The sequence below is a fragment of the Salmo trutta genome, chromosome 39 (assembly GCF_901001165.1).
Source record: "Salmo trutta chromosome 39, fSalTru1.1, whole genome shotgun sequence".
In the NCBI taxonomy this organism is placed as follows: Eukaryota; Metazoa; Chordata; class Actinopteri; order Salmoniformes; family Salmonidae; genus Salmo; species Salmo trutta.
In genome coordinates, this window is record NC_042995.1 from 2,009,520 (window position 1) to 2,025,158 (window position 15,639).

At 43.2% G+C, this 15,639-nt stretch overlaps 1 protein-coding gene across 12 annotated transcripts in view; it reads right to left on the bottom strand.

The window, feature by feature from the left end:
- LOC115179864 (leucine-rich repeat flightless-interacting protein 2-like) overlaps nt 1-13,730 on the bottom strand; it is a 50,784-nt gene extending 37,054 nt beyond the window's left edge. For 3 of the 12 annotated variants that reach the window (XM_029741728.1, XM_029741727.1, XM_029741731.1), the window contains exon 1: nt 12,847-13,728. In XM_029741728.1, coding sequence (XP_029597588.1) covers nt 12,847-12,960 — 114 coding nt within the window. In that variant the 5' untranslated portion in view covers nt 12,961-13,728. Of the gene's footprint in view, nt 1-12,846 lie in introns of all 12 variants that reach the window. The other 9 variants (XM_029741732.1, XM_029741734.1, XM_029741733.1 and 6 more) reach the window with 5 other exon arrangements.
- Between the last annotated feature and the right edge of the window lie 1,909 nt (nt 13,731-15,639).

Here is a 15,639-nt window from a genome sequence, read left to right on the forward strand (position 1 = left end):
GGTCCGCAGTGTGTAGGGCCGTTTAAAGTCCTGAGGAGGATAAACGAGGTGTGTTACCGATTACAACTTCCATCTTACTACCGTATTAACCCCTCGTTTCATGTGTCTCTCCTCAGGCCGGTGGTGGCTGGTCCCATGCAGGAAGGTGAGGTGCCGGAGGTTCCTCCCCCCCCGCTGGACATTGGGGGGTCCCCGGCGTATAGGATACGCGCCATTCTGGACTCCAGACTTCGGGGGGGGGGCCTACAGTACCTCGTCGACTGGGAGGGGTACGGCGCGGAGGAGAGGTGCTGGGTACCCAGGAGGGACATTTTGGACCCCCCACTACTGAGGGAGTTCCACCGCCTTCATGGGGATCGCCCTGCACCTCGTCCTCCGGGTCGCCCTCGAGGTCGGTGGCGGCGCGCTGCGGGAGCCGCGCGTCAGGAGGGGGGTACTGTCACGAATCCCACCGAAGGTGGCTCCCCTGCCTGCTCGGGCGGCGCTCGGCGGTCGTCGTCGCCGACCTACTAGCCGCCGCTGATCCTTTTTTCCTTTTCGTTTGGTATGTCTTATTGTTTGCACCTGTTCCTCATTTGGTTTATTGATTTTGGTTATTTAAGCCTGGTTAACCCGCCCAGTGTTGTGCGGGATTATTTAGCGTCAGGTTGTGTTTTTTTGTATTTGGATGTGCTGGCGATCTACTACTATTATCTTATATTCATGCTATGCACCTGTTCTGGGCAATTTGCATTTTTTCCACGCCGGTTGTGTTGGCGTCGTTTGTGTTGTGTTTTATTTAATAAACACAAAGTTCCTTACCTCTGCTCTCTGCGCCTGACTCCTACCACCACTCCTAGCAACTCTTGACAGGGTAGCCAATTTTCTTGCTGTTCAGCAGTCTTATGGCTTGGGGGAAGAAGCTGTTAAGAAGCCTTTTGGATCTCCGTAGTGTCATTTTAACCACTAGGGTTGTGAAACTAAGTGGATCTATGGAAATATCGCCACTAAATCAAATTCATGTGTAGGCACATGTGACAATAAAGTGAATGACTCAGTTAAGAGAACTTATATCATTTCATTGGGGCAAAAAGTAATGGAAGATGAACCTGTGAAAATGGTGCCTCTACTTCAAGCCATAACTGTATATCTCTGGTCACAAAAAAGTTACGTTGGATCCCGTATTGTAGGCCTATATACAGGACAGAAATACCAGAAATATAATCCATGATTTTTACAACTGGCTGCATCCATCCCCTTCGAGACAAAACACTCCCCCTGGTTCCTTTTTTCATTTAACCTTTATTTAACTAGGCAAGTCAGTTAAGAACAAATTCTTATTTACAATGACGGCCTACCCCGGACAACACTGGGCCAATTGTGCGCCACCCTATGGGACTCCCAATCACAGCCGCATGTGATACAGCCTGGATTCAAACCAAGTACTGTAGTGACACCTCTTGCACTGAGATGCAGTGCCTTAGACCGCTGCATCACTCACGAGTCCAGTTCTTAAAGACAGCTCTGATAAAGCTAGCCACTGGTCAGTACTATTAGAGGCCAGGAAGCTTGCACTAGTCGGCTGGGACAGCAGCAGCTCCCATCCAGAGCAGACCTCATGGAGGCTTAAAAGCAGAAGAGTTTCGTAACTCCAGATGTTTTCCTTCCCCAGTGTCAAGACCTTCACAGGCATGATGCATCCCTACAGATCTATTCATAGCCAGGCTCTCTGAGTGAGAGGAGAGGGAAGGGCCACCTCAACACTTACTGGAAAAGAAAGTCTCTTGGAAGTTATTCAGTGCACTCCTCTCATAGGGGCAAATCCGAACTTCCCGTTAAGACGAAATTCTCTGTTCTGCCATTGACCTCAATGAAAGTTAGGCTTCGCCCCATCGTGAACACATAAGTGCAGGAAAATGTGATCATTATAAACGGTTGATCACTTTAACCTAAATAGTTTAGTAAAAGCGTAATGCACTGTACTGTATAGTACATTCTTGTCTCACGCTGTGCTCATGAGGCCTTGCTGGGGGGCAGAGTAGAGTTTCCCATTCAGGTGTGTTGTGACAACCCCATAATACTATAAAAGTATATTCTAGTCTCATGATGTGTTGAAGCAGTAGTCCTATTTGGGGGTTGAGCACTTAGCTTGGAGTTTTCTGGGGTGTTTTGAGACTAATGTCCGTCCAGAGAACACATGGTGTCTGTCTATCTGATACATCACCGTACAGGCCAGATGTCAGATGTTACTATGGAATACTGAAGTATAATTACAAGCATTTCACAAGTGTCAAAGGCTTTTATTGACAATTACATGAAGTTGATGCAAAGAGTCAATATTTGCAGTGTTGACCCTTCTTTTTCAAGACCTCTGCAATCCGCCCTGGCTTGCTGTCAATTAACTTCTGGGCCACATCCTGACTGATGGCAGCCAATTCTTGCATAATCAATGCTTGGAGTTTGTCAGAATTTGTGGGTTTTTGTTTGTCCACCCGCCTCTTGAGGATTGGCCACAAGTTCTCAATGGGATTAAGGTCTGGGGAGTTTCCTGTCCATGGACCCAAAATATTGATGTTTTGTTCCCCGAGCCACTTAGTTATCACATTTGCCTTATGGCAAGGTGCTCCATCATGCTAGAAAAGGCATTGTTCGTCACCAAACTGTTCCTGGATGGTTGGGAGAAGTTGCTCTTGGAGGATGTGTTGGTACCATTCTTTATTCATGGCTGTGTTCTTAGGCAAAATTGTGAGTGAGCCCACTCCCTTGGCTGAGAAGCAACCCCACACATGAATGGTCTCAGGATGCTTTACTGTTGGCATGACACAGGACTGATGGTAGCGCTCACCTTGTCTTCTCCGGACAAGCGTTTTTCCAGATGCCCCAAACAATCAAAAGAGGATTCATCAGAGAAAATTACTTTACCCCAGTCCTCAGCAGTCCAATCCCTGTACCTTTTGCAGAATATCAGTCTGTCCCTGATGTTTTTCCTGGAGAGAAGTGGCTTCTTTGCTGCCCTTCTTGACACCAGGCCATCCTCCAAAGGTCTTTGCCTCACTGTGCGTGCAGATGCACTCACATCTGCCTGCTGATATTCCTGAGCAAGCTCTGTACTGGTGGTTCCCCGATCCTGCAGCTGAATCTACTTTAGGAGATGGTCCTGGCGCTTGCTGGACTTTCTTGGGCGCCCTGAAGCCTTCTTCACAACAATTGAACCGCTCTCCTTGAAGTTGTTCATGATCCGATAAATGGTTGATTTAGGTGCAATCTTACTGGCAGCAATATCCTTGCCTGTGAAGCCCTTTTTGTGCAAAGCAATGATGACGGCACGTGTTTCCTTCCAGGTAACCATGGTTGACAGAGGAAGAACAATGATTCCAAGCGCCACCCTCCTTTTGAAGCTTCCAGTCTGTTATTCAAACTCAATCAGCATGACAGAGTGATCTCCAGCCTTGTCCTTTTGTGACAGGGCTGAAATGCAGTGGAAATGTTTTTTGGGGATTCAGTTCATTTGCATGGCAAAGAGGGACTTTGCAATTAATTGCAATTCATCAGATCACTCTTCATAACATTCTGGAGTATATGCAAAATGCCATCAATCAAACTGAGGCAGCAGACTTTGTGAAAATTAATATTTGTGTCATTCTCAAAACTTTTGGCCACGACTGTACATAGCAGCATTTTACTGTGGTAATCTTCTTAGGAGGAGCCTCATGCAGAGATTTATGCACTTTGAAGAGCAGCAGACTGTTGTGTGTGTGTGTGTGTGTGTGTGTGTGTGTGTGTGTGTGTGTGTGTGTGTGTGTGTGTGTGTGTGTGTGTGTGTGTGTGTGTGTGTGTGTGTGTGTGTGTGTGTGTGTTTGTGTTAGGCTCTTTAGACCATATTATAAAGAAAATTAATGGCCAAAATGTCTCTGCCGTGATGCCCAACATGCTGATGAAAGTGAGGGGAGGGAGAAGGGTGGCAGTACAGTCACATCCTCTAATATCAACACAGTCAGGGAGGACAAGTTAAGAGAGCAGGTACATGTAGCAATGACTCCATGTTTCAGATATCTGGCATGCCTGTGTCGCTGTAAGCTAAGCAGTCAAACCTTTACGTTCACCTATCCGATCATTTCAGACAACAGTAACTACAGCACTTCATGGAAGGAAGGTCAGGCCTCTGACTCAGTAGATGTATTGAATCATGATGGCTGATGGGAGGTCAAAGATAGATGGAAGTCTAGACTAGTCGCCTGTTCATCACGCTTCACTAATCGCCTGCCACCTCACCCAACGCTACACAGCGACTTAAAAGTTCCAATGCAGTCGTTTTTATTTCAATATCAAATCATTTCTGGGTAACAATTAAGTACGCTACCGTGATTGTTTTTCAATTAAAATGTTCAAAAAGAAACTAAAATAGCTTCTCAGCAAAGAGCAACTTCTTTAGCAAGAATTTTGCTCAGACTGTCTTAGAGTGGTCTGGCTGGAGGAAAACTGAAAACTAGCTGTTATTGGCAGAGAGGTTTGGAACTCTCTTCTTATTGGTCTATTAACTAATTTACCGGTGATGTCAACAGGCAGGGCAAAACTCCATCCCACCAAAACAGGCTGAAATTTCAGGCGGTCCTCTCAGACTCGTTGGGAATCCCTTTTAGATGAAATGGGTCAAATAATGTTTGATTTGAGACATGATTAATGATTTAGTCAGAATACAGTAAAAGCTGGTTATTGTTACCATGCCACTACTCCAGCAGTGATTAAAGCGCAGGTTCACGGTTTTCTTCATGAATCTTGTTCTGGAGACAGCTCTGCAGAGTACTAGCTGGCACAGCCACAAAGTCATAGAATCTGATTTTAAACCTAACCCTAACCTTAACCCTAACCTTAACCAGACTGCTAACCCTAATGCTTAACCCTAACCTTAAATTAAGCACTTTTTTTGTTTTCAGGAATTTTTACAATATAGCCAATTTTTACTTTCCAGCTGGTCTATCTAAGGGGAAATTGCTCGGTTCTGCCTTCAGGACAAGACTCATGACAATAAATGTCAACCTGCGATTAAAGCAGGATGTGGATGATGCTGAGAGGCTTAAAAGATGCAGGTCACTGGCATAGACACAGTCCAATCCCCTGGTGCAGAGGGGCTGCTGAATGCTTTTACACACAAACACACACATACACAGATCACATGCACACATATACACAAACACACACGCACACACAAAAGTGGACACACACATGAACATGAACACACACCAATACACACATACATGTGCACCCAAGGGAACAGCTGTCAGCTTGCCCAGTAGGTCAGACTTCACCAGCTAGAACATGAAAGTCAGCCAAAAGCCCATCTCTTCCCCCTCACATATCCCCAACCCCACCATGGACCCCTGTACTGCCCTGCCCCACCCCCCGTCCCCCCGCCCCTCAATTTTAATACTCGAGCTGTCTATCTGTTAATTCCTCCTAATTCCACAGGGACACACCCCCTAACATCATGTTTAACCATTGACTAAGGATTCTGAATCTGTCCTGTCTGTTATTTGTCCAACAACACCCTGGCACTAATGATATGACTAGCAGGTACCTGCTGAATATCCCTGTCAAACAACACCCTGGCACTAATGATATGACTAGCAGGTACCTGCTGAATATCCCTGTCCAACAACACCCTGGCACTAATGATATGACTAGCAGGTACCTGCTGAATATCACTGTCAAACAACACCCTGGCACTAATGATATGACTAGCAGGTACCTGCTGAATATCACTGTCAAACAACACCCTGGCACTAATGATATGACTAGCAGGTACCTGCTGAATATCACTGTCAAACAACACCCTGGCACTAATGATATGACTAGCAGGTACCTGTTGAATATCACTGTCAAACAACACCCTGGCACTAATGATATGACTAGCAGGTACCTGCTGAATATCACTGTCAAACAACACCCTGGCACTAATGATATGACTAGCAGGCACCTGCTGAATATCACTGTCAAACAACACCCTGGCACTAATGATATGACTAGCAGGTACCTGCTGAATATCACTGTCAAACAACACCCTGGCACTAATGATATGACTAGCAGGTACCTGCTGAATATCACTGTCAAACAACACCCTGGCACTAATGATATGACTAGCAGGTACCTGCTGAATATCACTGTCAAACAACACCCTGGCACTAATGATATGACTAGCAGGTACCTGCTGAATATCACTGGCAAACAACACCCTGGCACTAATGATATGACTAGCAGGTACCTGCTGAATATCCCTGTCAAACAACACCCTGGCACTAATGATATGACTAGCAGGTACCTGTTGAATATCACTGTCAAACAACACCCTGGCACTAATGATATGACTAGCAGGTACCTGCTGAATATCACTGTCAAACAACACCCTGGCACTAATGATATGACTAGCAGGTACCTGCTGAATATCACTGTCAAACAACACCCTGGCACTAATGATATGACTAGCAGGTACCTGTTGAATATCACTGTCAAACAACACCCTGGCACTAATGATATGACTAGCAGGTACCTGCTGAATATCACTGTCAAACAACACCCTGGCACTAATGATATGACTAGCAGGCACCTGCTGAATATCACTGTCAAACAACACCCTGGCACTAATGATATGACTAGCAGGTACCTGCTGAATATCACTGTCAAACAACACCCTGGCACTAATGATATGACTAGCAGGTACCTGCTGAATATCACTGTCAAACAACACCCTGGCACTAATGATATGACTAGCAGGTACCTGCTGAATATCACTGTCAAACAACACCCTGGCACTAATGATATGACTAGCAGGTACCTGCTGAATATCACTGGCAAACAACACCCTGGCACTAATGATATGACTAGCAGGTACCTGCTGAATATCCCTGTCAAACAACACCCTGGCACTAATGATATGACTAGCAGGTACCTGTTGAATATCACTGTCAAACAACACCCTGGCACTAATGATATGACTAGCAGGTACCTGCTGAATATCACTGTCAAACAACACCCTGGCACTAATGATATGACTAGCAGGTACCTGCTGAATATCACTGTCAAACAACACCCTGGCACTAATGATATGACTAGCAGGTACCTGCTGAATATCACTGTCAAACAACACCCTGGCACTAATGATATGACTAGCAGGTACCTGTTGAATATCACTGTCAAACAACACCCTGGCACTAATGATATGACTAGCAGGTACCTGTTGAATATCCCTGTCAAACAACACCCTGGCACTAATGATATGACTAGCAGGTACCTGCTGAATATCACTGTCAAACAACACCCTGGCACTAATGATATGACTAGCAGGTACCTGTTGAATATCCCTGTCAAACAACACCCTGGCACTAATGATATGACTAGCAGGTACCTGCTGAATATCACTGTCAAACAACACCCTGGCACTAATGATATGACTAGCAGGTACCTGTTGAATATCACTGTCAAACAACACCCTGGCACTAATGATATGACTAGCAGGTACCTGCTGAATATCACTGTCAAACAACACCCTGGCACTAATGATATGACTAGCAGGTACCTGCTGAATATCCCTGTCAAACAACACCCTGGCACTAATGATATGACTAGCAGGTACCTGCTGAATATCACTGTCAAACAACACCCTGGCACTAATGATATGACTAGCAGGTACCTGCTGAATATCCCTGTCCAACAACACCCTGGCACTAATGATATGACTAGCAGGTACCTGCTGAATATCACTGGCAAACAACACCCTGGCACTAATGATATGACTAGCAGGTACCTGCTGAATATCACTGTCAAACAACACCCTGGCACTAATGATATGACTAGCAGGTACCTGCTGAATATCCCTGTCAAACAACACCCTGGCACTAATGATATGACTAGCAGGTACCTGCTGAATAACCCTGTCAAACAACACCCTGGCACTAATGATATGACTAGCAGGTACCTGCTGAATATCACTGTCAAACAACACCCTGGCACTAATGATATGACTAGCAGGTACCTGCTGAATATCACTGTCAAACAACACCCTGGCACTAATGATATGACTAGCAGGTACCTGCTGAATAACCCTGTCAAACAACACCCTGGCACTAATGATATGACTAGCAGGTACCTGCTGAATATCCCTGTCCAACAACACCCTGGCACTAATGATATGACTAGCAGGTACCTGCTGAATATCACTGGCAAACAACACCCTGGCACTAATGATATGACTAGCAGGTACCTGCTGAATATCACTGTCAAACAACACCCTGGCACTAATGATATGACTAGCAGGTACCTGCTGAATATCACTGTCAAACAACACCCTGGCACTAATGATATGACTAGCAGGTACCTGCTGAATATCACTGTCAAACAACACCCTGGCACTAATGATATGACTAGCAGGTACCTGCTGAATATCACTGTCAAACAACACCCTGGCACTAATGATATGACTAGCAGGTACCTGCTGAATATCCCTGTCAAACAACACCCTGGCACTAATGATATGACTAGCAGGTACCTGCTGAATATCACTGTCAAACAACACCCTGGCACTAATGATATGACTAGCAGGTACCTGTTGAATATCACTGGCATGACAGCAGAATGAGTTGATGACAACATCGTGCTCTGGGCCCTGGATTAATGATGTCTGTCTGTCATCTGCAGCTCTCAATGGTTTGTTATCACATGACTGGAGGCTTCAGGCCTCACTGCACTTGGTTTGGTTTGAGAGACACTTGACGTCTCATTGAGAACCATTTCCACTGAGCAACAGACTGGAGTATTATAGCGTCTTATCAGTGCCTTAGATTATAGTGTGTAGAGATGGGAGAGAGACAGGACTGGAGTAAGCATATTTTATATTGCAGTAGTTGCATTAGAGCATTCCTGTGTGTGTGTGTTCAAAACAACCCCATATTCTGCTTAAGAACAGCTTTATAGCTTTGTCAACACTGTTATGAGGACGAGACTCACAGTGTATTATTATATTCCAGGATGACAACATCCCAACATCCCATTTCAGATCATATTCTCATTAGCATGCGGGTGGGAGTGTCTTCTGAAGGGCCTTCACATCATGTTGTCACTCATATGGTGACCAAGCCCTCCTCTGATGTCAGCACTAAACAAAACACTGCCTTCCTGGTTGCTTAGTTCCCACCACACCCATGACAGATCCTATGTGTTGAAGGATCTGACTAGTGGTTCTGACTGATAGAACCTTTCTGTGTTTCTGTACCGACACATATGATTCTTATTGCACATGGACTTATTAACCTGTATACTTCTTTATTTAGAAGAATGGCAGGGGACCAGGAGAGCATAACAAGCCCTTTGATATTTAGTGAGGATGTTTAGAACCTTTCAGGGGGAATATTATGGTCCACATAGTGAGGTTTTACTTCATTCAGGTTTACAGACGTGGCTGATCAGAAAACCTACAGTACACCATTACACTGGTGAGTTGTTTTAGTATCACCAAGGACCGGGGTTACATGGTGATAAAATCAACCAGATGAAAATGAAAGAGCTGGGCTCTAGTGACATTTTGGAGGCCATTTGCAATGGGCACCGGGCGCGGCAAGTAAATATTTTCAACATGTTGTGGTTACTGGTGAACAGACTTCAGTCTATAGTTGGTCCGAAGCCTGTTCTTACAAATACTAGTCGGAGTCTCACTAGAGCCCTGGACTTTTTTATTTGAACCTTAATTTAACTAGGCAAGAACACGTTCTTATTTACAATGACAGCCTACCGGGGAACAGTGGTTAACTGCCTTGTTCAGGGGGAGAACAACAGATTTTTACCTTGTCAGCTCAGGGATTTTATCCAGCAACCTTTCAGTTACTGGCCCAAAGTTCTAACTACTAGGCTACCTGGCGCCAGACTTCAATATAGTATGATGACAAACAGTCTGTTGATCTCCCTATGATTGTATCCCCATCAACTTCTGATTGTGTTTCCTCCACCCAAAAAACATCTCACATCACACTCTGTGGCTCAGTAAGTAGAGCATGGTGCTTGCAATGCTAGGGCTGTGGGTTCGATTCCTGCTGAGATTGCCACATGAGAAGTGTTTAAAAGCGTCTGCTAAATTTGGATATTATATGATGTGGTTTACTTTATCTCCTGTCATTGGTCTGCACTGATTTGTTTTCACCTATCGTGTGACCTCAAATTGTTGTAAAGAGAGGAGGAGACAAGGGGAGGAAGCCAGTTCAGACTCCCTCTCAGTATTGAGTTGCACCCCTCATTGCAGTAGTGTCCTACATCTATATTTTTCTCTCTCTTTCCTGCTTCTTTAATAAGCGTCATGGATAGATGATAGATGATAGATGATAGATGATTGATGATTGATGGATAGATGAATAGGTGATAGATAATATATGATAGATTATAGATGATATATGTTAGGTGATAGATGATATATGATAGATGAATAGATGATAGATGATATATGATAGATTATAGATTATATATGTTAGGTGATAGATAATATATGATAGATTATAGATGATATATGTTAGGTGATAGATGATATATGATAGATGAATAGATGATAGATGATATATGATAGATTATAGATTATATATGTTAGGTGATAGATAATATATGATAGATTATATATGATAGATGAATAGGTGATAGATGATATATGATAGATTATAGATGATATATGTTAGGTGATAGATAATATATGATAGATTATAGATGACATATGTTAGGTGATAGATGATATATGATAGATGAATAGATGATAGATGATATATGATATATGTTAGGTGGTAGATGATATATGATAGATGAATAGATGATAGATGATATATGATAGATGATAGATGATATATGTTAGGTGATAGATGATATATGATAGATGAATAGATGATATGATAGATGATATATGTTAGGTGGTAGATGATATATGATAGATGAATAGGTGATAGATGATAGGTGATAGATGATAGGTGATAGATGATATATGATAGATGATATATGTTAGGTGGTAGATGATATATGATAGATGAATAGATGATATATGATAGGTGATAGATGATAGGTGATAGATGATAGGTGATAGATGATATATGATAGATGGATAGATGATAGGTGATAGATGATATATGATAGATTGATAGATGATAGATGAATAGATGATAGATGACATATGATAGATGCATAGATGATAGGTGAATAGATGATATATGATAGGTGTGAATATATGATATATGATAGATGAATATATGATATATGATATATGATAGGTGATAGATGATAGATGAATAGATGATAGGTGATAGATGATTAGATTATATATGATAGGTGATAGGTGATAGATGAATAGATGATATATGATAGGTGATCGATGAATAGATGATATATGATATATGAATAGATGATAGGTGATAGATGATTAGATTATATATGATAGATGATAGATGAATAGATGATATATGATAGGTGATAGATGATAGGTGATAGATGATAGGTGATAGATGACAGGTGATAGATGACAGGTGATAGATGATCGGTGATAGAAGATAGGTGATAGAAGATAGGTGATAGAAGATAGGTGATAGATGACAGGTGATAGATGATCGTTGATAGAAGATACGTGATAGATGACAGGTGATAGATGACAGGTGATAGATGACAGGTGATAGATGATAGGTTTGATAGGTTATTTACTTTTCTGCTCTTTTACACACCAGTATCTCTACTTGCACATCATCATCTGCTCATTTATCACTCCAGTGTTAATCTGCTAAATTGTAATTATTCTCTCCTATGGCCTATTTGTTGCCTACCTCTTCATGCCTTTTGCACACACTGTATATAGACTTCCTTTTTTTTGTGTCATTGACTTGTTTATTGTGTTATTGGCTTGTTTATTGTTTACTCCATGTGTAACTCTGTGTTGTTGTCTGTGTCACACTGCTTTGCTTTATCTTGGCCAGGTCGCAGTTGCAAATGAGAACTTGTTCTCAACTGGCCTACCTGGTTAAATAAAGGTGAAATAATAAAAAATAAAATAAGTGATAGATGATATATGATAGGTGATAGATGACAGGTGATAGATGATAGGTGATAGGTGATAGATGAATAGGACATGGATCAATAGCTAGGAAGTCTGACATTACAGTTGGTACCCATTTCAACATGCAAGGAGAAAACAAGTGTCCTTGCCACAAAGGTCATCCCCAATTGTCTTTATCAAGCAATTTACCCCTCAACAATTCCCCCATTCATTGTGTCACTTTGATCCACATGCCAGTTTATGTAGGCCAAGCAAACAATGTCCTGTTTCCTTTTACAAATAATGCGTCTTTGTCTGTTAGTCCAGGGAATGCCTTGCATACAGCATCGGAGAGGCAGCACGATACACATCCATTACCCCCAGTGAATAATAATTACCACGCTGTGCTCGTCAGTTGAGGAGGGTGTGGGCTGCAGCAACTGACGCATGGTTTGTGAATAGTCCTACTGTAGCCTAGGCTAGTGGTTCCCAGACTTTTCCCGTTACTATACCACCAACTGAATGTTGCTCTGTCCGGAGTACCCCTGAAGTACCCCCTCATGTGCATTTTACCAGTCTCACTTATAGTCTCTTCTTAAGTACACCCTGGATAGGCCAAGTACCCCCAGGGGTCCTGCTACCCCAGGTTGGGAACGTCTGGTCTAGGCTATACTTTACACGTATGATAGACATGCTCGTGTCTTTATGTTGGCATAATATATATGTATAACATAGGCTTAAATTGAAGGCACTCCGTGGAATACGTTTGGCGCAGTATGACGAGCATTGCCTTCCAAAAGAAGAAAGAAAAAACATATCCCAAAACTTACCTCTCGAGCAATTTGACTGAGGGCATCGTCCTCCGCGGTCAGCCTCTCCCTGTTGGGGATTCTTTTTCTTCCACTACCAGTAATCTGAGTTCCCATGTTTGTGTATTCTGTCATAAAGTCCTTACTGTAGCATACGTGTCAGCCTCGAAGAAATTCAAAAATGGAACACAGGAGCCGAATGATGACGATGAAGGGCACACTGGAAAAATATAATCACCATCTCCACGTAATGGAAAAATAGCTCACCAACAACACGCGAAAAGTCAACTATTTACAATCTGGTAGCTACAGTGTAACAACAATCCTTCATCAATTCGCTTCCCAGGCACGAGACGTGATGCCATTCTGATACATTGTTTCAATGTAACCGCCTTCACATGTAACAAACTGCATTACGAATATCCTTGATTCCTGTTGCTGATAAACAACTAATATCACACGCGTCACTTTGATGTGTCAAAACACCCTCATAGCACCAGGCTACCTCTTTGGGTACCTTGGAAAACGAATTGTCATCTAGCTAATCCGAGGCAATTGTCATCATATAGATACGTTTCGGTATGGAACACTAAAACAAGAACGCACACGAGCCTGATAAATAATCGTTCTGTACGTAGACCTAACAGCGATTGAATAATGTCCTCGTTATTTGCTTTAGTAGGACGCGGGAGTCGACGAGATGTCAAAGCAGATAGACGAAAGTTTTATAGCAGCGCAATCCCGGATGATGACCACAGCGGGATGAATACACGTTCCGGGGCAGAGCGTCGAGCCCGCTGGAGATAGATAGTGGCCGCAGTATGGACGGGATGGGTGTCCTCAAAACAGTCCAATTTTACTGCTCATACAATTGTCAAAACAGTTCCTTTGTGGTGTTTTCGTTCAGAATGTATCTAAATGACTTAAATGTAAATGTAAATGTATAGCTTGAGAAAGGTGTGATGCCTTAACAAATATTCTGTAGCCTAATGACCCGAATGGAATTACCCTGGAATGCAAGAAGCAGTCGTGTCAGTTGACATGGTCTTTAGACGAGTCTCGATGCAAACAGATAGGCTATTATCCTACCACTACTTTAGAAGGTAGGTCAGCACTGAGTTCAACCAAATAAATCTCACTTGCCATGTCAGATTTATGGCATAGGTCTGTATGGCAATTCTCTGAATAGCAGCGTGTTTATCTTATTCCTTTGTTTAGGTGCATTTCTGATTCAAGCCTAAATTATAATATCAGACAATTTTAATCTGTAACGTTAACTCTGACCTCTCCCGCATAAACGCCTTCTGTTTATGCGGGAGAGCTCAGTGCCAATCCATAGCTACTGCGGGGAAATCACTCCGTCTAGTGGAGAAAGATAAGTTAACAGATTTGCAATGAATTATTGTTTTTTAGTGATGTTTTCTAGTGTCATTCAAATCAAATGTATTTGTCACATGCACCGAATACAACAGTTGTACACCTTACAGTGAAATGCTTACTTACAAGCCCTTAACCAACAATGCAGTTTTAAAGAAAATACCTATAAAAAAAGGTAAGAGATAAGAATAACAAATGATTAAAGAGCAGCTGTAAATAACAGTAGTGGGGCTTTATATACAGGGGGTACCGGTACAGAGTCAATGTGCGGGGGCACCGGTGTCGAGCTAATTGAGGTAATATGTACGTGTAGGTAGAGTTATTAAGGTGACTATGCATAGATAATAACAGAGAGTAGCAGCAGCGTTCCGGGGGGGGTAGCAGCTATTTAGGAGCCTCTTGAACTTAAAAACTTGGCGCTCCAGTACTGCTTGCCATGCGGTAGCAGAGAGAACAGTCTATGACTAGGTTGGCTAGAGTCTTTGACAATTTTTAGGGCCTTCCTCTGACATTGCCTGGTATAGAGGTTCTGGATGGCAGGAAGCTTGCTCCCAGTGATGTACTGGGCCGTACACACTACCCTCTGTAGTGCTTTGCGGTCGGAGGCCGTGCATTTGCCGTACCAGGCAGTGATGCAACCAGTCAGGATGCTCTCGATGGTGCAGCTGTAGAACCTTTTGAGGATCTGAGGACCCATGCCAAATCTTTTCAGTCTCCTGAGGGGGAATAGGTTTTGTTGTGCCCTCTTCACGACTGTCTTGGTGTGCTTGGACCATGTTAGTTTGTTGGTGATGTGGACACCAAGGAACTTGAAGCTCTGAACCTGCTCCACTACAGCCCGTCGATGAAAACGGGGACGTGCTCGGTCCTCCTTTTCCTGTAGTCCACAATCATCTCCTTTGTCTTGATCACGTTGAGGGAGAGGTTGTTGTCCTTGCACCACACGGTCAGGTCTCTGACCTCCTCCATATAAGCTCATCGTTGTCCGTGATCAGGCCTACCACTGTTGTGTCATCAACAAACTTAATGATGGTGTTGGAGTCGTGCTTGGCCATGCAGTCATGAGTGAACGGGGAGTACAGGAGGGGACTGAGCACGCACCCCTGAGGGGCCCCCGTGTTGAGGATCAGTGTGACGGATGTGTTATTACCTACCCTTACCACCTGGGGTCGGCCCGTCAGGAAGTCCAGGATCCAGTTGCAGAGGGAGGTGTTTAGTCCCAGGATCCTTAGCTTAGTGATGAGCTTTGAGGGCACTATGGTGTTGAACGCTGAGCTGTAGTCAATGAATAGCATTCTCACATAGATGTTCCTTTTGTCCAGGTGGGAAAGGGCAGTGTGGAGTGCATTGATATGGTATTACAGTTTAATTTATGTTTTTAGTGTCATTGATATGTTATTACAGTCTGATCCAAATCTTAAAAGTACACGTGTTTGT